General features: G+C 39.1%; 2 protein-coding genes across 16 annotated transcripts; both read right to left on the bottom strand.

Annotated features, from left to right (window-relative positions):
• Window positions 1-4,047: 4,047 nt before the first annotated feature.
• Window positions 4,048-8,896, bottom strand: LOC4329315 (uncharacterized). Its single transcript, XM_015767698.3, has 3 exons — window positions 8,561-8,896; window positions 7,029-7,233; window positions 4,048-6,932 (listed from the first exon to the last, which is right to left on the bottom strand). The coding sequence occupies exons 2-3, from the start codon at window positions 7,144-7,146 to the stop codon at window positions 4,300-4,302; spliced, it is 2,751 nt and encodes a 916-aa protein (XP_015623184.1). The 5' UTR covers window positions 7,147-7,233; window positions 8,561-8,896; the 3' UTR covers window positions 4,048-4,299.
• Window positions 8,897-11,573: 2,677 nt separating this feature from the next.
• Window positions 11,574-18,849, bottom strand: LOC9267918 (protein ROOT PRIMORDIUM DEFECTIVE 1). Of its 15 annotated transcripts, none has more exons than XM_066307358.1 (6): window positions 18,525-18,849; window positions 14,633-16,760; window positions 14,184-14,417; window positions 13,499-13,605; window positions 12,840-13,053; window positions 12,035-12,256 (listed from the first exon to the last, which is right to left on the bottom strand). In XM_066307358.1, the coding sequence occupies exon 2, from the start codon at window positions 16,668-16,670 to the stop codon at window positions 15,462-15,464; it is 1,209 nt and encodes a 402-aa protein (XP_066163455.1). In that variant the 5' UTR covers window positions 16,671-16,760; window positions 18,525-18,849; the 3' UTR covers window positions 12,035-12,256; window positions 12,840-13,053; window positions 13,499-13,605; window positions 14,184-14,417; window positions 14,633-15,461. The 15 variants fall into 15 exon arrangements, with proteins under 15 accessions (XP_015626644.1, XP_015626645.1, XP_066163455.1 ...); XM_066307357.1 differs by having other exon boundaries at window positions 12,840-13,034; XM_026023490.2 differs by having other exon boundaries at window positions 12,035-12,249; window positions 12,840-13,034.
• Between the last annotated feature and the right edge of the window lie 982 nt (window positions 18,850-19,831).

Here is a 19,831-nt window from a genome sequence, read left to right as displayed (position 1 = left end):
ATAGACTTATTTCAAAGAAGGCATGATGAGCCACCCATGCTTTCGGGCCGGCACGGCACGGCTTGACTGCTGGTGGTCCGTGCCTGGGCCTAAGGTGCAGGTGCAGCCCGTGGGCAAGCACGACACGACCCGAAGTGCCAACCGTGCCATACCGGCTCGATCGCCTCGGGCCGTGCCTAGCCCGTGCCTGGGTCGGGTCGTGCTAGGCGGGCCTTATAACCATCTATAGTAATTATTGCCAGTCGGGCTTCCATGGTATTAGGATATGTCACATCCACCCATCTATCTATTATATTAATAAAGTAATAGAAAAAGGAGTCTCCACGTTCGCTCTCACGGCCTAGAAATCCTCACATTAATTAAAAAATAAGAAAAAAGAAAAATAGAATTAGATTAGGATTAGTTAAAAACTGAAAAAAGGGAAAAAAAGGTATATTAAGACACTCGAAACGGACAATATATTGAAATGAGATTAGGATCAGTCAAACGGACAAGGATATATTAAACGGATGAAAATATGACAAGAAAAAAAAAACAAACGGACACGTATTCATGAAACTGTCGAACATTAATAAGAAACGGACTCTCTGGTCATAGTGTATTACCGTGGAAACGGACAAGAGTTTAGACTCCAAGTCAAAATAATACAATTTAAAATACATGAAATTCAAAATAAAAACTAAAAATTAGAAGAGGAGTGAAGGTAGAAATACAATTTAGATTATTCTGAATTTTTTATTTTAAAAATAAACAAATACTAATAGAGACAAGAGTTATATAGAATTTACTTAAAAAAACTTCATATAGAAATACAATTTAGGAGAAAGAAATATGAATTTCGAAGTGAAATTAAAAATAGTTAATATTGAGAGAAGAACCCATGTAAAAATAAAATTTAGAAACAACAAAGGTTTGGATTAAAGATAAATATTATGGAGAAAGAGTTAAGTAGGAGAACAATTTAGAAATATTTTAAATTCAGATTACAAACAAATAGTATGAATATAAAAAGTTCAAGTAGAAATAAAATTTTGAATATATTTAATTCAGGTTAAAAACAAATATTATTGAGAAAAGAGTTCACGTACGAGTACAATTAAGAAAAAAATATGGTCTATTTAAATTTAAATTTTAAAATATCTATAATTAGGTAAAATAAAAAAAAATTAAAAAGGAGATTCCATGTAAGAAATATGATTAACAAAATTCAGAATTTAGGATTAACAATTACAAAAAAATAATATTTTTGTTAGGAGTCCATGGAGAAATACAATTTAGAAACATCCAAAAGTTCAGATTGAAAGTAATAAAACTAACATAAAGACTCCACATAGGAAAATCGGATTGAAGAAAAATATTATAGCGAAAATAGTTTTGGGAGGAGTGCAGTTTAGAAATATTTTAAAATCGGATTAAAAATAAATAATATTGAGGGAAAGAATCCATGTAGAAATAAAAGTTACAAATGTCTTAACTTCAGTTTGAAAATAAATATTAGTGAGAAAACATTTTATGTAGAAGTTGATTTAGAACTATTTTAAATGTGAATTAAAATAAATAATATTGATAGAAGAGTCCACATTTTTACAATTGAAGGCTAGCTCTTCTATTAGTTCTATATTAATACTATGAGATAAAAATTAGCTAAAAAATATCACGTAAATTAGCTAAAAAAACTAGCTGATGAGATTGGATCTTAACCCTTTACCAATGCGACAGGAGTTCGTAAAGTCCAAACTGTGAGAAACATTAACAAAATAAAATATAAAAATACTCAGTAACATAGTAATATTGATAACGATAGAGCATTTTTAATTTAAGGTTATAAACTATTATGAATATATAATACAATATGCCATCTTTACTAGGTGGAAGAATGTCATTCCAGGTAGTGGAAAGATGCAACTATAGATACAGATGTAGGGAAATAAGACAAACAAATATGCCATAGGATTTATGTATATTTGATTTACTAGCAAAAATGCCCGTGCGTTGCAACGGGTAAAAAAAATAATCCAATGACAATAGACATTTTTCAAGCGTACCCATATCAATGATAATGTTTCTATGGATCGTTGTAGCTAACACAATTAGAAAATTAGAGCATCTTTATGTAATGACCCAAACTCGATGATGGCAATCTTTTTACCAATGCTTGCTTTAACTAAAATAATTGGATTATTCATATAACAATATACATATAATAAAAAAATATTCTTTCAATATTATTCTTGCAACCAATAATAGGTTAATCAAATCCTACACTCAGGATCAAGTCTACACAAAATAGTCACCGTGCACTCTTCTTTAAATAACAATTAAAAATATGTTTATTTTTAATACTATTTTCATATAATATGTTATTAAAAAAAGTCTGATAATGATAATTGCATACAAAAAGTGCAGGGATTAGATGAGGAAACAAATGATGTGTAGGAAATGATGTGTAGGAGATGGAAAAATATCGATGGATCTTATCCGACCCAAGCGTCCATCAATTTTATCTCGCTTTGAGTCGGACGGTTTCTCGGAGCGGTTCTTTTTATAAACGGCGGTTTTTTTCTCGCATTGAGTTGGATGGTTTCCTCTATTTTTTTTTCGAAATGATGGTTTTTTTCTCGCATTAAGTCGGACGGTTTTCTCGAACCTTATTTTGAAACATCGGTTTTTTTCGCGTGTTGAGTCCGTTTGTTTTTTTTGATCTGTTATTTTATAAACAGTGTTTCATCGGTTAGTTTTTTCAGAGCGGCTTTTTTTTATAAACAGTTTTTTTTTCTTGTGTGGTTTTTTGAAACCATTTTTTTAGAAATGGTGTATTTCTTTCTGATAGTTTTTAATAGCATTTTTTTTGTTTTTTTCAGACGAAGGAAACCGTATTTTTCCCGCGCATTTTTTTGGAAATTATTTTTTTCTTGCGCATTTTTTTCCTTTTTAACGGATGATGGAAACTTCTCTTTCTAAAAAGTTAGATTAGATTGATAGATTAGATTAGAGTTAAAGAGATATATACGGATAACAAGGGGCGACTTTAAGTTTGGTCGGGTCGTTTTTTCCTCCTTTTCTTTTTACGGAGTTTGAGTTAGATGTTTTTTTTTCTTTTTTTTTATTACGGACGAGAAAACCTCTTTTTCACGAGTCGGACTTTTTTTTTCTCTACGGGAGTCGGTCCTTTTTTTCCTTTTTTTACGACAGAAGGTTTTTTAGAGATAGATATTTATTTTTAATTAGGTATTTATTCACGCGTGTTTCCCTTCAGATAGAAACTTTTTTTTTCGCACTATTCTTTCCTTTTGTAGGAAGATGGAAACTCTTTTGTCGCTCGGAATTTTTTTTATTTGGAATCGGACAGAAACTATTTTTGTGGGTAATTTTTTTATAATTAAAAACGGAAATTTCTTTACCGGTTTTTTTTGGATCGGACAAACTGGTTTTTTTCGCCCGGTTTTTTTTCACCCGGTTTTTTTGACGAACGATGGAAGTACCTCTTATTCTTATTTTTTAAGTAGTAGTAGATTATAATGTTACGAGAATACTAAAAATTCCATCGTGTTTGTTTTAAGGACATGGGAATTATTATATTAACCATTTGTCATTTTAAATACTTTTTCACAATAGTTTGGTCAAGTTAGGTCAAAGCTCAAAATCATTTGTCATTTTAAATATTTTTTTCACAATTGAATGTGAAGTATATATGTTATTGTACGTGGATATTTTATAGCGATGCTAACCGCGCAATCTGCGCGGGCCACTTTGCTAGTTATCTTTTATATTATGGGACCATTATCTTTTATATTATGAGACGAAGGGAGTACTAAACATAAGCATTAAACTTTTTCATCATAATCTAAATTATATAAAAATTGTTAGCGATCAAAGTTAAAACAGTACTAAGTGAATGGTGAATGGTGACAGTTATATTGGGATGGAGGGAGCTTAATATACTCCCTGATGCACGTAATTATCACGTTTTGTGCTCTAGCAACGATGGGTAAATACCCGAATATCACCTCATTTATTTAGTTTGAGCCACATTCCACACAAACATCAGATACTAACAGCACAAAATGTTATAATAATCTTGAATATTAACAAATTTACAGCAAAAGAATATACAGCACATATACCAAGATGACCAAAGAATCTGACAAACAATAACATCAAATGGATTCAGATTTCCATGGGAAAACCTGTGAAACTATTTGCAGGCAAGATGTCCGCATGTTTTCAAAAACGAACTTAACAACGGATCCGCAAAACTGTTTGCCTTATAATCCTGCTTACAAGGAGCACTGCAAAACCTCAAGTGTTCTTTCTTCTGGATACTCTGCTGGATACTGGCACCATTGACTCAAAGCTCTCGTATCCGTCATCATAAACCTTGCTGTGACGTAAGTCATGTAGTAGCTGGCTTGCTGAATCATATCCCATGAGTCTATGAAGTGTCGAATCTGAAACATTCTTGCCACTTTGTGAGGCAGCAAGGGCTGATCCAGCTTGAGTAGAGAAGCTTCTTGTGAAAGATGCTCCATATTCTTCATTCATACTGACAGGATCTCGAGTAAAGGACTCAGCAAAATGAGAAGCAGCATCCTCAGGCTTAACGACTATGCTGCCTTTGTGCTTGTTTGATTTTGAGGCTACCTCCTTACTGCTATTTGCACACGCGTGGTGTATGGCAGGAAATGATAATACAAGAACCTTGGAGCACTGGCCGCACTGCATTTTGCCCATCTTTGTTTTGGATATGTAGATATCTGATGGCATTTGAACTAAATTGAAACAGCTATTGCATACTGTAAATGGTGAAGCACCTGACACAGGCCGCAAAATATGCTTTCGCACCACTCGCTTCTGCTCCTTGTAGCTTGAATTGAGTGAGTCATGATCAATGATTGAGCTTCCAGCATATGAAGGCTGGTAATACGAATTGAACTCATCCCAAGCACCATAATTGTGTGGCATGTGCGTTTCCACATGCCCAAAATGGCAGTGTGTGCATGAATGAGGTGGCGAGAACTGGTTTCGTGGAGGGTAACTTGGTTGCTTTCCATTCCAATAATAGGACCCTAGAGTAGAGGAACTTTGGATGGAATCTGCATCAACATTTTGACTATGTTGGTCAACGTAGTAGCTACTCAGTTGTGGCTGGTACTCAAGGCCTTTCATCCGATACCTATTCTCCAAGCGCTTTTTGCTACAAAGCCTATTTAGCTGATCTCTTAGCTCATCGATCTTCTTGAGGCGCTCAAGTCGATCAAACTTGAATTTGGTTGATGATTTCAGAGACAAATTTCCTTGATTGGGAGACCCACTTGAGAGAGAACTTGATGTCCCATCCATTTGTGACTCGATAAAGTTTTGGATTGACATGAAGTCCTCAGAATCAAGTGAAAGTCCCTGATAAAGTTGATTAGCTCTGTATTTATCTGATCTCTCTTCTTCTTTCTCATTAAATATAGGTGATTTGCAGTGAATCCCATCATTTGACAAGCTTGAGAAACCAACAACAGTTGCATTATCCTCATGTGCACAGTCGGTCACATTGTTATTGCCCATATGGCTCTCCTCCTTTTGTTTATTTCCATCAGCAGTTGGCTCATCTTCTTGAAAACATTGTCCAGATTTGAGATGTCCATCAAATGAAGAAATGGTTCCTTCACATAATTTTGCACTTTCACCATCCAGCAACTGTGGATCCTTATCATGCTCACTATGAATCTCTGCAATGTCATTGTCTGCAACCATGGCATGCTCATTCCCATGAATACAGTTGATCTTGCTGTCATTTTCCAAGAGACCATGCTCCTTTTCTTCAGTTTCATCAGCTGTTAGTTCATTCTGTTGAAAACTCTGACCAGATTTCTGATGCCCATCATCATATGATGAGATGTTTCCTTCACATGGATGTCCACTTTCAGCAACCAGGGAAGTTGGAACCTTGCCATGCTCATTACCAAAATCTCTCTCTGTAATGACCTTATCCACAACCACAACATGCTGCTCCGCTGCTTCTTCTGCATCACTGAAAGATCTCTCCAGTTCTTCAATCAGTCGACCATGAGGATCACTTCGAGAAGCATCATTCATTTTGCTACCTGGAGAAAATCTCCTGCTACCAATTTGAAACTGTAGAGCTTCATTAAGTTCATTGTTGCCAGTTGCATCCAACAAGCTCTCTTCATCATCACTAAATGATAGAGATCTTTCCAATTCTTCAATCAGATCTTCATGAGATTCAACATGAAAACCTTCATTCGGCTGTGACCTCTCCTCCATTTGAATCAATTCATTACAAGACTTGGCCTCAGTTTCCTTACACAGATTGGTTCTTTCATCTAACTCTTTGCAGTTCACATTTTTATTGCTAACAGAAAATATTTGGTCAGTCACACTATCTACCTCCCCCTTCATACTATGATTAGAAATTGCTCCTGGTTCCTCACCTGCAATGTGGACAGCAGCAACATCACTACCAGCATTTCCATCAGATACACAATCGTAACTGTAACCTTTTCCCAAGTCTGTATTTTCACTTGTGCCAATATTCTCTACTTTGTCAATCAACATAGGACTAGAATCAGCTCCAGTGCACATATCATGTGGCACTTTGACCATACAACCAGTGTCTCGGATATCTGCATCAGTTGTAGGACATTTCTCCTTATTCTCATCCTCGGTAGGGGTTACGCTCTGTACAGTGGTCGTATTTTGTTCTTGATTTACTGCTTCACATGATTTTGCATCCTTGGTAGTGGAGGGAATGTTTTCCTCCACAGCGTCTTCATTAGGCTGAGCACTAGAAGAGTCAATTTTCTGTCCATCTGAGCAAGCTGATTCGTTGTCCTGAGAGGACCCATTCAAGCTACTTGAAATATTGTTGTGTTCATCAGGTTTGGATCCAGTTTGTGTGACAGACATGAATCGGTTCTTTGCTGCATCATTATAGACTTAATATAAATCAAAACTGTTTTATGCGAAGATGTAAATATTACTGAATCAGCGAATGGCAGAAATTATGAGATTTATACCTCTAAGAACAGCACCACAGCCACCGCACTGGTAGACAGAAATGGATGGATATTCCACAAGAAGCTGGAGGCATTTTGGGCATCTAACGAACCGAAGCTTATGTGCTTCCGCCGACATGATCTTGCCCCTCGCAATAAATTAACTGGAGAGGCTAGAGGTACTTCAGTCAAATGATACTACCATCTATCAAGATTTATGAACACCCTGTTGATAAAAAATATCACACGAGTTATGATCCAAAATCAGGCCATGTATGAACAATTACCAAGACTTTTAGCTAGAGGAACAGCGGCCCTGTGTTGTACACATTAGAAATATGATTTGAAGCAAGGGTAGACTTCTAGCAGTGATGTGCCTACTTCGCTTACCAGATTTCAGTTATACCGTAAATCCAATATGTGTGTACAAAATTTGTTAAATCACAAAATGTCTAAAATCAGCAAGGTAAGTTCATAATTTGAAAATGGAACAAAATAAATGGTCCAAAAACAAAGGATCTTATAAATAGATTTTTTTTTTTTTGAGGGGAAGACGGCAGGAGCTCTGCCAATTGCAAATAAGGAGGAGCAGAATTAAAGGTTGTTTTACAAGCCAGCCACGCAACCTGTAGGCACGCTCACAGCTTGCGAGGTTAAAACAAGGGGGGGGGGGGGGGGCGGGGAAACCCCAATCTTAAGAAAATGAACTGCAACGAGTAGGAGAAGGCGTATAAGGCTCATCTAGGAACTAAGGGGCTTCATCGAACTCTTTGCACAAAGCAATGATGGACTCGACGACCTGAGCAACCATGTTGTAAATGCCATTGAAGATCCTTCCATTTCTCTGCAGCCAGATGCCCCAGGCTGTGTAGATGAAAAGGCCATCGAAATTACGTCTTTGCTCCTTAACTAGCTCCTTCCTGCAAGCCTCCCACCAATCTAGCAATAGCCCCGGATAAAGAGAAAGCGAAGGCATGTGAAGGCCGAGCTTGCTCCAGATGGAGCTCCAAACTTGTCTTGCGAAGGCACAGTCCATGAGTAGGTGATGAGCCGTCTCTGGCTCAATGCCACAAAGGGGGCAGATCTCGCTGTTATCTTATAAATAGATATTACAGGGCTAGTACTACCCTGCTCTATGTTTTCTCACAGCCATGGAATTCTTTGCTATATCATCCTCACCAATATGGGAGAAGAAATCCCCCTCAGTAAATATGAATAAACTATTGCTCAATAATGTGTCACATATCTATACTACTTAAAATATCAATATTGGTGGCGCCCGTTCTACCATACCAACTCTACCACTGAAATTTAACCCCCACAATCTATACTGTTACACCACCCTCCACCCCGTTTCACTGCTGGTTCTCTCCAAATTTCAAAATCACCATACTTGTTAAATAAGAAAAATCATAAAAGTACTACTTAAACTAAGTATGTGCTTACTTGAGTTAATAAGCTAGAAACACAATTTATCCCGTTGCAACGCACGGGCTCTTGGCTAGAGTACTCCACTGTGTTCTTAACCAAGACAAACCTAATAGAGAGCTCACCGAGATTTCGCAGGCCTTCTAAATTGGGCCAATGGAGCGGGCGGTAGCCGGTTGTGGCGGCGGCTGCCGGCGGCCGCCGCACTAAGCCTGCGGGCACCGGGAGGGCGGCAGTCCGGCCGTCGCAGCGCGGCGGGTGGACGGGGAGGGGCTGCGGCTGGTGGGGACGGAGACAGGGAAGGCGACCTGCGACGGCGGCGGCGGCGGCGGCGACGGGGAGGGCGGCGCGGCGGCTGGGCTAGTCGAGACCCGCGGGCGGCCGGGCGCGATGCAGTGCCTCAAGAAGTGCCTTGCGTTGGCTACGGAAAGTGTGCTGAATAGAGTAAACGAACTAGTACTAGTTGCAAAATTGCAAAGGCAATTCTTTTTTAAGTGTTAGCTTAGCTGGTAATTAAACAAAGTACTGCTTCATACTCCTACTTACGAGAGACCTCAAGGACTATTATTATATGTAGAACTAGATGTCCTGCATAGCATTAGATAATGTTGTTGTTTTCTTCTTTCTTGTTGATTTAAAAAAATCAAATCTTGATTATGAATCTAAACAATGTTATGTCCATATTTATAGTAGAATTAGATTTATTTTGTAACGAGCGAAAGATGTACATATTATATATATTATAATATGATTGATGGGTTGCTGCTGATGCTAAACTTGTACAAATTGAGAGAATGGTGTGTTTCTTTAAGACCACAGCTAAATCTACAGGTTGTAAGCTCTAGATTTATTTTTATTTTCTTATAAAATAGAAAAAGATGATGTACTCCATATCAATGCAATCATAGATCCAGATCAATAGATTTCGGAATTAGAAATACCCCGTTCTAAGCAATCTTAGATTTTAAGTTATGTGTCGGTGCGTACTGTTCATGTCCCTACCATCTCTAACTTCTCACGATTTTGACGAGCGTGATATTTCAACCATACTCCCCGTAGCTAAGCTCGTCCTGGCCATTTTGTTGAGGAGGCAATTGTTTCTAACATTGATGCAAAAACATGTGTGTAAACAAGGAAATAAATAAATCATGTGGAACAAAGAGAGATTGTTCACACCCACACACAATACACATTTCGCAGGAATTTTCAGGATTCCGTTCTTTTTTTTGTTTGTGCCGTATAATAGCCGAAATACTTCTCTGTCTGAGACCATCCTTTTCGTTACGACCTCAAATTTCTGACCAAGTCCAAAAAGAGCAAGGCTAATAGAAGCGCTCGCCGCTTACTCAAGTAATTGCCACATCTGTTATAGCCATGGTAAAAAGTTAATACATACAACAAGTAGTCTATCCATCTTTCTTTAGTTGCAATAGTCTATTATTTATTTATTCTATCTTCTCTCTCATTCTACATCACATCTTCATTTTGTATGGTGTAGAAAACATGCAACGGGTCCCACATTTTTTGGAGATTGTGTGACGCTAGCGCTTAATTAGTCGCCGGCTGATCCTCTCTCTCATCAGCTTTTTGGCCAACGCAGCCTTTGAATTTATTATCGCCGGCTCTTCAGCCCCTATTATACTTTTGCTCTAACTCTTATCAGTTTTTGGGCCACACCAATTACCAAATGAATCATTGGGCCACATTAGTGGGCTAAATTAAGGTAAAATTGCAAAAACCATTCGATGAACCATTTTAAGTTTGAAATTCCACCTCATACAATTTGTCGATCAAATTTATGTAAACATCACCATGGCCGAATTACATCAAACCAAAACAAAAATAATGTCAGGGAGTAACTGAGCTGTAAATCAATCATTCTCAGACCTTGCCGCTGTTATAGCCATCAAAGCCGATCCGACACCAAGGATGCTACATCAGCAAGGAGCCTCTAAGCAATGCCTCCAATACCATAGCTATTCCATACATCTAGAACTAGGAAAGTCTACCCAAAGACATGAAAGTGTGGGAGGGGCAGTAGCGATATCACCTGTAGGAAGGTATGTGGTGCCCATAGGCCTCACCAATATCAGTGCTCCTAGCGTTGACAAGGCCGACCCTAGATATATGGCGTTATAAAAATGATCTCCTCCTTGGCATCAAGTGACATTAGTGGCTTTCCCAAGGACAATATTGATGATGAAAGTAGGATCCGAATCGGTGAAAGGTGGCTAGAGAAGGTGCTTGAACCTTCGCGGCCCAGATCCAGATGGTGATGATGGCAGAGGAGCCATCGCCTCCCCATATTACCCTGCCTTGAACGCATAATATCGACCGTCTCGCCTCACCGTAGATCGGTGCAGAGACATGCTAGCTTCCCGTGCCTCCATCTCGCCTATGTGCAAAGAGGAACGCCGCCGGTTGACATTCACATTTACCATGTTGCAAGGAATGGATTCTTAATAAGTCAAGAAATGAAAGGACAAATGGTTTGCATGTTATGGATTACTAGATGGGTACCCCGTGCGTTGCTGCGGGAGAATTGTGTGATAAAATAGTTAGATATGAGTTGTAGAAAAAATATCTTATTTACTATATGATTTTCTTTCATGTGCTTGTATATTTTGTACCTCGATCAATTATTCAAAAGTTATAAATGGTTGAGTTATATGGTGTGGCTTTTAGGGAGAAGAGATGCAATTTGCACCCTTGATGAATCATCCAAGGGCTAAAAACAATTAAGATGATGTGGCTTCATGAGAGAAGAGAGAATTAGTATTAATTACATTTAGTGGGGATGAGCTTTATAGATATATAGGATTGGGTCCTGTTTTTAATTTAAGGAATTGTTATCTCAGATCCATTGGAAAATGATGTTTTGTATATGTAGCTTTATTCTTGATAGTATACAGATTGATACATCATATGTACATTTTAAACATGCCTGTATCAAGCTTCTGAATTTGGGTTTATTTTGTATTTATGCATACCTTGCCGTACCTTTTTACCAGTTGTTAATGTATTATCATTCCAACAGCTGATCATTATAATTCCAACAGCTATACTTGTGTTTGCCAACAAGGGTAATTGGTTGTTCAAAAATTGGTTTTTGCTTCAGTTTACTTTATAGACTGTAAATATTACATAAAGCTCAGTTTCATTTGAACATTGCCAAGTATATCACACTAATCACATAAGATCATTACAACAATCATATCCCATTTACTTGTAATATATACGTTGCCCACCTTAAACTAATATTTAATGAAATATGGGTGTTATGACTAATTTTTGGAGTTATGATTTTTTATCGTGCTTTCATAACAGGGAGCAAATTGGGACCCAGAAGGACATTCTGCGTCATTATCCTTTTCTAACTCAATAAGACCGGGCTGAATTCCCTTCTCATCGAAGCCGCCATCTTTGGATAAGCACAAGTACCCTCTCTCACTACAGCATTTATACATGAAGTTATGCTATTTGGTTTATTGGCTGTGTTTAGGCTGTGTTTAGATTCAAAGTTTGGATCCAAACTTCAGTCCTTTTCCATCACATCAACCTGTCATTCACACATAACTTTTCAGTCACATCATCTTCAATTTCAACCAAAATCTAAACTTTGCGCTGAACTAAATACAGCCTTAGATCCAAAGTTTGGATCCAAACTTAAGTCCTTTTCCATCACATCAATCTGTCATACACACACAACTTTTCAGTCACATCATCTCCAATTTCAACCAAAATCCAAACTTTGCGCTGAACTAAACACAAGATACTTTAGAACATCTGGCAGCTCGCTCGTTACCGGCACGACCTGCATGCTTCGTTCACAAGATACTTTAGAACTTAGACGAACTCGCCAACAACTGAGAATGAAAGTGATTCTTTCTGCATAAAACTTCTCTAGAAATTGTAGGAAACAATTCCTGATATAACCAAATAAACAGGTTCCTGGAAAGCTTACAGATAAACCTACAAAGGTGATTGCTAGACAATGGAAGACATACGGCTTGGCGGCTTGCACATGCGCTGGCAGACTAAAATTTTAATTGCTAAATCCAGTGCATGGTAATGAAACGAATAGCTTGTGATAAAAGCAATGGTTGTCTTACCTTGTTTGGTTCACTAAATGAATCTTCATCCAGCACGTTGCCGGATGTGACAACAGCTTGAAGATATTGTGAGGTTCACAGTGTTTGGCCCAAAGTTTACTATCTACAGATCTTTTGAAGATGAATATATGTTCTAAAATCCAAAGTCCAAACAGATGTTATGCAAGCATGCAGTGGTTCAATCAGTTTATATCGTTGTAACTAAATCATTCAAAACATTTAGGGGCTTGTCTAATGAATCGCTGCAATGGTATTGGTATGTAAGTTAGGAGAAACTGGAATTGTTAACTACCTTTACTCTCAGAAAGATATCTGAGTGTCTTGCCAGGTGATTGCAGATGCAGCCAACGCATCAGAGTAGCCAGAACTGATCATAATCGGATGAATCACAGAACCACTTGATTCACGGAAATATTATGTCTGCATCCAATAACTATGAGTTCCATACTGTTGCCAGGAATTGAACACAATTGCATCTGGATTCCAGCTGATCATAACATTCAGACCTAGTCAAACTCACGAACTTGTGACCAACAAGAATGTTATAAAAGAAAACAGTGCAAAGCCAAAGGTATTAGCATGCGGTCATTGTCATTTACGAAGAGTGGTGCATAAACTTGCCATCTGAACAACATCACTGCAAAGAAACAGGACAGATACTTCTAGTATATTCATGATAGAGTATTAATTTTTGCTGCTCACTACTAGTATTTACAATATCAATATGTGCATATTTATTATCTTGTAATTTCTGAACAGATTTTTTCCCTTTGGTTCAAATTTGATTATCTGAATAGGGTCATAAACTCTTAATTATCCATGGCAATATTGACATTTGTCCTGGAGAAGTCATGAATGATCTAAATACAGCCACATGCGTGATTCAGTTAGCCCCAAGAATATGGAATGAGAGATTGATCCAAAGAGAGGAAGGAAAGTGAGAGGTATCACCTATTTTTCTCTAACCCAGTAAGGAAAGCAGCCTCAGCCAGTGAAGCAAGAAGTCTTCCATTGCTAGCATCCTTTCATTCATTAACAGCATACTCACTGACAAATACCTGGAACAAGGTCACAGCATAGCCATTTGTAGCATACTTACTGTATATGCAATATCGAGATGCAAGAGAAGTAGAGAATGATACAGATAAACAAAGCCTGCTAAAGTGTTGTGACACTACTACATTATCATTAATGGAATCTGCACATATAATATTATGACTTCAATATAATTTCTAAAGTAATTTAATAAACAAATACGCTGATATAATTTCTGAAGTAATTTAATAAATAAAGATGCCTACTCAGGTAGAATATGGAAATAAACAATGTCCTAAAAATATTCTACCAAAGTTAGGAATGACAGGTACAAGCAAGACCAACCTTTATATAAGTATTTTAAGGATGTATCTATTGCCAGAATAAATTAAAAAAAAGCCATTATGGCCAGGGATTCCAGACCATCCAAACAAGGGCTAAAACATTAAACATAAGTTAGGCCCAATATGTGATATCATGAGAAAAAGATTAGCGGCACTGGTATAGATCTTAACAAAACACAATGAGAAGTCTCTTAGAAGTCATGAGATATAATTTAAACGGTGAAAATGGAAAAAATATTTGGAGGAAAGAAGATTACATGGAAATCATACAAATCAGCAGGATGGTCAAGTGGCCTAGATGATCCATCAAAGTTTGAAATCATTTGAATGTCTGGATAGGCCTTGGATATAGCATCATAGAACTTGAGATAGTCTCCTGTACAATTGGATTAGAAACCATCATGGACAACTTGGAGGCAACTAGGATGTCTTCATTCTGGAGGTTATGATCAATTATAGCTTCATGTGCAAAGAAAATGTGTCCTCAGAAACTGGTAAGATAAATAAGCGGTTTAAGATATGCAGATCAACAGAAAACAATCATAAATGATAAGAGATTATATGTTAATTACACTTGGCCATCACATCATTTTAGCCTATAAATGTGCCTAAGTTATTGAAACCTAAGGAAAACAACTATGGAATATTGGCATTGACAACAAATGAGATCATTGATATGTCAAACTGTGATTAATAAAAATTATACCTTGGTAAAATTCCTTCCCACAATCTTCATTTGCAACATACTTCACGGGAACCGTTCAGATTGCCCCATTGCAGCTCTAACAGAGCCCAGTGTTGATTCTGCACTTCCCCTTGCAAATTCAAGACTATCCAATACATCATATTCCAAACAACTGCATTGTTACTATCACTGAAATATGAAATTCACTGATCAACAAAATAAAATAATCATGAAAATTTGACATCAAGATGTAATTGTACACAGCACGAGCTGAGTAGAGATTTGTGTATGGAAGAAATTGCCGCACTCCTCAATCAGCAAGTTTTCAATTGCTTTGAGGATCTTCTGACCTCTGTTGGCTCTTTAAGAAAAAAAACTTCCACTAGAGAAATGATAATTGTATTTATGATAGACCAGTCCAAAGCATAAATTACTGCCCTTAAATCTTCATTGGAGCTATCTCTGCAGTGAAAATAAATCAGTGTTGTACATAAAAAATAGATCTGTGGAACAGGAACAAAGGTTGACAACTGATCCTGCTCAAGCACCTCCTCCTTGTTAGCTGCTAAAGCACCATGATGCATTCATTCTTCCCTGGGTGCAGACTAGTCACTCTTCAGGACAACTGAATTTCTTAGCTTGCACAATCAGTACATTCCTCAGCAGATGATGCTCTACCACTGACATCTCAAGAGTAGCATACCATTATCAGCAACTCTAGTGGTGACATCATTAGGTCAACTTATGTACTCGTGTAAAGAATGTCAGAGATTAAAAATGGCTAGTTCTTTGACAAATGCCACTTTGAGCTTCCAACAAGGCATTCGGTATTTGTCTGGCACATGTGATTCTATGACTCGTTACTGCTTTCCTGATTGTACTCCTCAGAAAACCAAAGTGGACTGTCCATTTCATCAACGCCACAACATCCTGACAAAATAAGCCCTAGCATTTTCCTTCTTACATTGTAGACAGGGTTAGGATGAACCAGGCATCCCTTACTGTAACTCTCTCTAAGAAGGACAGTTTGTGTGCTTCCTTTGGTTGAGATGTAGAAAATGCCAGGGTGCTTAAGAATAAGTTCCCGCAGGTTTACCTCCATTTCAAAAGGTTTTCTGAAGTGTGACAGCCTCTCAAGTGGTATCATCTTTTCTATTGTCAAGCTTAAAAGCTCATGAAGAATGCCAACAATACGTTTCTCGAGCCGCTCGATATTGCGGATTGGATGCAATTCATTCTTCTCATAAGCCTTAGTGTAGGGAAGCCTCTGCCAATTCCCAAGCTTTCCCCTAAAACCTTTCTCGATCTTAAAGCCGGTTGGAAAGTTAATAGGAAAAGCATATTTTGTCTCAGATTCAGCTAACCATTTTTCTGTATATTCCTTTGCTCTCCATTCTTCAACATCAGCTACAGCAAGATTTTCATCCCTAGTGATCAATGTCAGAGTATCAGGGGAACTTAGAGAAAAATCAGACTGATGGTTTGGTAGTATAGAGCACCTATAGTCATCAGGCAGGCCAAGTTCTCTTCTTACGAGCCACAATGCATGCATATTCAGAGTTCCATCCTTCGATAGCGTGAGAAGCTTCTTGAGCCGCTTAGCAATAGCAGGCTCATTTTCCCTGATGGCAGCATCTTCTTGTGCAATCAATTCAGACATTTTTGGGGTGACCTTACAGCATTCATTTCTTTTGATTGGGTGCACATAAATGTCGAAAATGTGGGGATATTTCTTGAGGAAAGCGCCTATCTCAATGTTCAAGCCGACCTCATGTCTCCACCTGGAGAGGAGTTGGAGAGATGCATATTTGTTCCTCTGCTGAGATATCAACTCATGTAAATCCAAAGCCAGCCTGAGGTTCTTCAGCTGAATCATCAGCTTGTCCAGTTTATGATCCCTTGTTCTGCCCTCCAGACGAGTTCTTGCTGAATCAACTGGCTTTTTCCACCTCCTCTGTATGGTACAATTATAAGGACCATGCTGGTATACCTCATCCAATATGTGCCTTCTCAGGGGAAAGACACACAGATTTCTATGACCAAACAATATAGATGCCATTCAGTTGTATATTCAGATCCAGACCTTAGAGCACAGAAAACACCATCGGCATGCAAAAATGGTTATGTGAATCAATGTCGACTTGTCAATCTGCAACAAAGAAATTCGATGCATTGTTATCTGTAATACCAAAAAGATGAACTAACTTGTCATGTAGAACTACAACCAAATATTGAAGACTGTTTTCTTTTATTATTGTTTCACAAGGTCGTGCAAAATAGCAAAGAAGAGCAGGATGGCACTCAATTTTGAAACAAGAAAGTGATAGAACCTGAACCTTAACCTTGCTAGGCATTTCATCGAACAGCATGCGCTCGAGGTGGAGGAAGTAAACTCTTAACTCTACCAGGTGGAAGGTCGTCAAACACACACCACGCGGACAATAATGTGGGTGATGCGGACGAGAGCAACGGCGACGAGAGGGATCAATGATTCTCTGCTTTCCCCTAGCCCTTCTGCTTGGCTGCTAGCTAGAATTGGGGAAACTGGAAAAGGAGATCGAACCGGGGTGCATCACCTGTCCCCCGCTGATTCGCCTCGGCTCTCTCGTCGCCAGGCCCACCATGGCATGTTCGCCGGAGCTCCACAACTGTCTCCGGGGAAGAGAATGGGAGGAAAGCGAAGAGACGGCCAAAAAATTAGATGAAGTCACCCTTGACCCTCGTGCGAAGAGTTCACACCCCCACGGCGCGGTTCACCGGTGCCGTGGCCTACAGAGAAGCCGTCGGCGGCGGGGAAGAGGGTGGCTCGGCAAGGCGGCAATGGCGCCGCCGACTGCGGATGGTGGGAAGAGGTCGGCGGTGGAGCACGGGGCGGAAGCGGCGGCTGCAGCGGGAGTAAGCCTGCCAGTGGGCTGTGATCCAATTTGAATCCACCCCAACCCACCTCATGGAATGGCATGCCAAACCAACTCACCCCATTTCCTCTCCTCCAAAATCCAAACCAACCCACCCCACATCAGATTTCAGTCCAACCCACCCCAAACCATTGCAGAAAAATGGGTTCGGTCCAGTGGCGGGCCCAGGATTTAGAGGTTAGGTATTCGAAATAGGTAGGGGTAAAACAAAATTCTTTTTACTTCCAGAAGTCCAATAATTAATTGGTATAATATTACACATTACTAATTGTATAATATTATAGCATATAGAACACAAAATTGGCCATAACTTTATAAATTGATAGAATTGATCATAAGTCCAAATTCTTTAACATATATAAGTACTAATTGTTCGACATATGAAAGTGGCAACATATATAACATGTAAAGGATAGAAAATGGTAAAATGATAAAAAAAACTTACAATTTAGAGGAGAACTTTTCAATGCTTGATATTTTAAAAATGAGTGATGATGTCCTCATCCTTTAACTTGTACAAAAAATTCTCTTCCAATAAATGCAGATTGTTGCTCATCTTGCTTCTTGTTTTTATATAGTTCATCGAAGAAAACACCCTCTCTAAATTCTCTAAGTTCCTAACAACAGCTCATATATAGCCTCATACTATCATCATATATATAAATTTAACACACTGAAAATTAAATATTATGGTTCTAAGTTATCTAAATTCCTAATATTTACAGCTTTATACTATCAATCTATCAATAAATATACACTTAACAGTTAACACTCTGAAAAATAAAGAAGACAGGAACTGAGGAAGTTGAATCCTTCGGTGCTAGTGAACTATTGAACTACTATAGAACAAATCAATGAAACAAGCCGTCGCCACCAGAAAACATAACTACTATTGAACTACCTAGAACAAATCAATGCAGTGAATCAATGAATCAAGCCCCTCACGCAATCCATGACAGGCCGGCGAGCCGTGGTCGTTCGGCCGCCGCATCGCGTACCTGTGTGGTGGCCTGGCGGACTGGCGGCCTGCACGCCTGGCCGAGCCCCAACGCCGCACGGCCGCAGCCGTCGACGCGCCGCCTGCACGCCTCGGCGCCTCCTGCCGCCGACGCAGCCGCGCACGCCGCAGCCGGAAGCCTCCGCCGCAGCCGCCGACGAGCACGCTGCAGACTAGACTGCAGTCGCCGCCGCCCGACGCGCCGCCTAGGCTCCTACCCGCCTTGGCGCCGCCTTCCGCCGACGCAGCCGGAAGTCGCCGCCGCCGCACTGCCGCACGTCCTCGCCGCCACACCGCGCACGTCCTCGGTCCTCTGGTTAGGATTTGGCCGATTTGGGAATTAGGGCTTTGGTTTGCTGTGCCTAGGCGAGGAGGGGAAATGAACTAGTTGTGGCCCAAACTGATTGTGGGCTGAGATGAAAGGGGAGGGAAGTGGGAAATTTAGGCCCAATAGAGAAGAAACGATGAAACAGGGCCCAAAATGAGTAGTTTTAGCCTTTTTCTTTAATTTCTTAATACATATACGAGGTATAGAGTACATATACTTATTTTTTATCCAAAAATCTTGGGTATACGTCTGAATACCCTTGAATCAATAGTGGGCCCGCCCCTGGTTCGGTCCACTTCACTGGAATGGATTCAATCCATGGATCCCAGCTACAATATAGAGGGCTTGGAGCCATTACGCCTTTGATTCGCTCGTGGATGTTACGTGAATATTGTGCTGCTCCAAAGGAGCCCATAAACACACCTAATACTGCAAGTTACAAACATGATCCTCCACAGAACAAAAGAACTGCACAACTACTACGTCAACTAGCTAAATGGCTACATGATGCAGAAGAAAGCATAAGACAATCAGGGAAGGATTGGGTTAACTTAACTCAATAACTCCAAACATACTACTCCTGTGAAACAAAATGTGTAACAAACTGAAGAATGCAACATACTAGAACATACTGGGTGTTAGTCCACATATGCATATCTGAAACGAAATGCTTCAGTCCATTATATGCAGAAGAATTCAGACATGCAACCTGTTTGGTTCATAAACACAGACAGAGTACTAAGGGATCAGTCCCATGCATCTCTGAAACAAAAATGCAGAATTCAGAAAAATGTTGTAACGATGTTTTCCCTTCTCAATTCAATTCACACCAGAATCCAAAACGCAACAAAAATCTTCCCAAATACAAATTCATGGCCAGGGAAACATTCCAGATCGATCAAGCAGAAAATCTGCAATCCAGTCTCTTGGATTGGAATCACATCAACAGAAACACACCAGCTTTCTTGCGGCGGTGGCAG

This window comes from Oryza sativa, chromosome 2 (genome assembly GCF_034140825.1).
Source record: "Oryza sativa Japonica Group chromosome 2, ASM3414082v1".
Taxonomy (NCBI): domain Eukaryota; kingdom Viridiplantae; phylum Streptophyta; class Magnoliopsida; order Poales; family Poaceae; genus Oryza; species Oryza sativa.
This window is presented reverse-complemented; position numbering and strand designations above follow the sequence as displayed.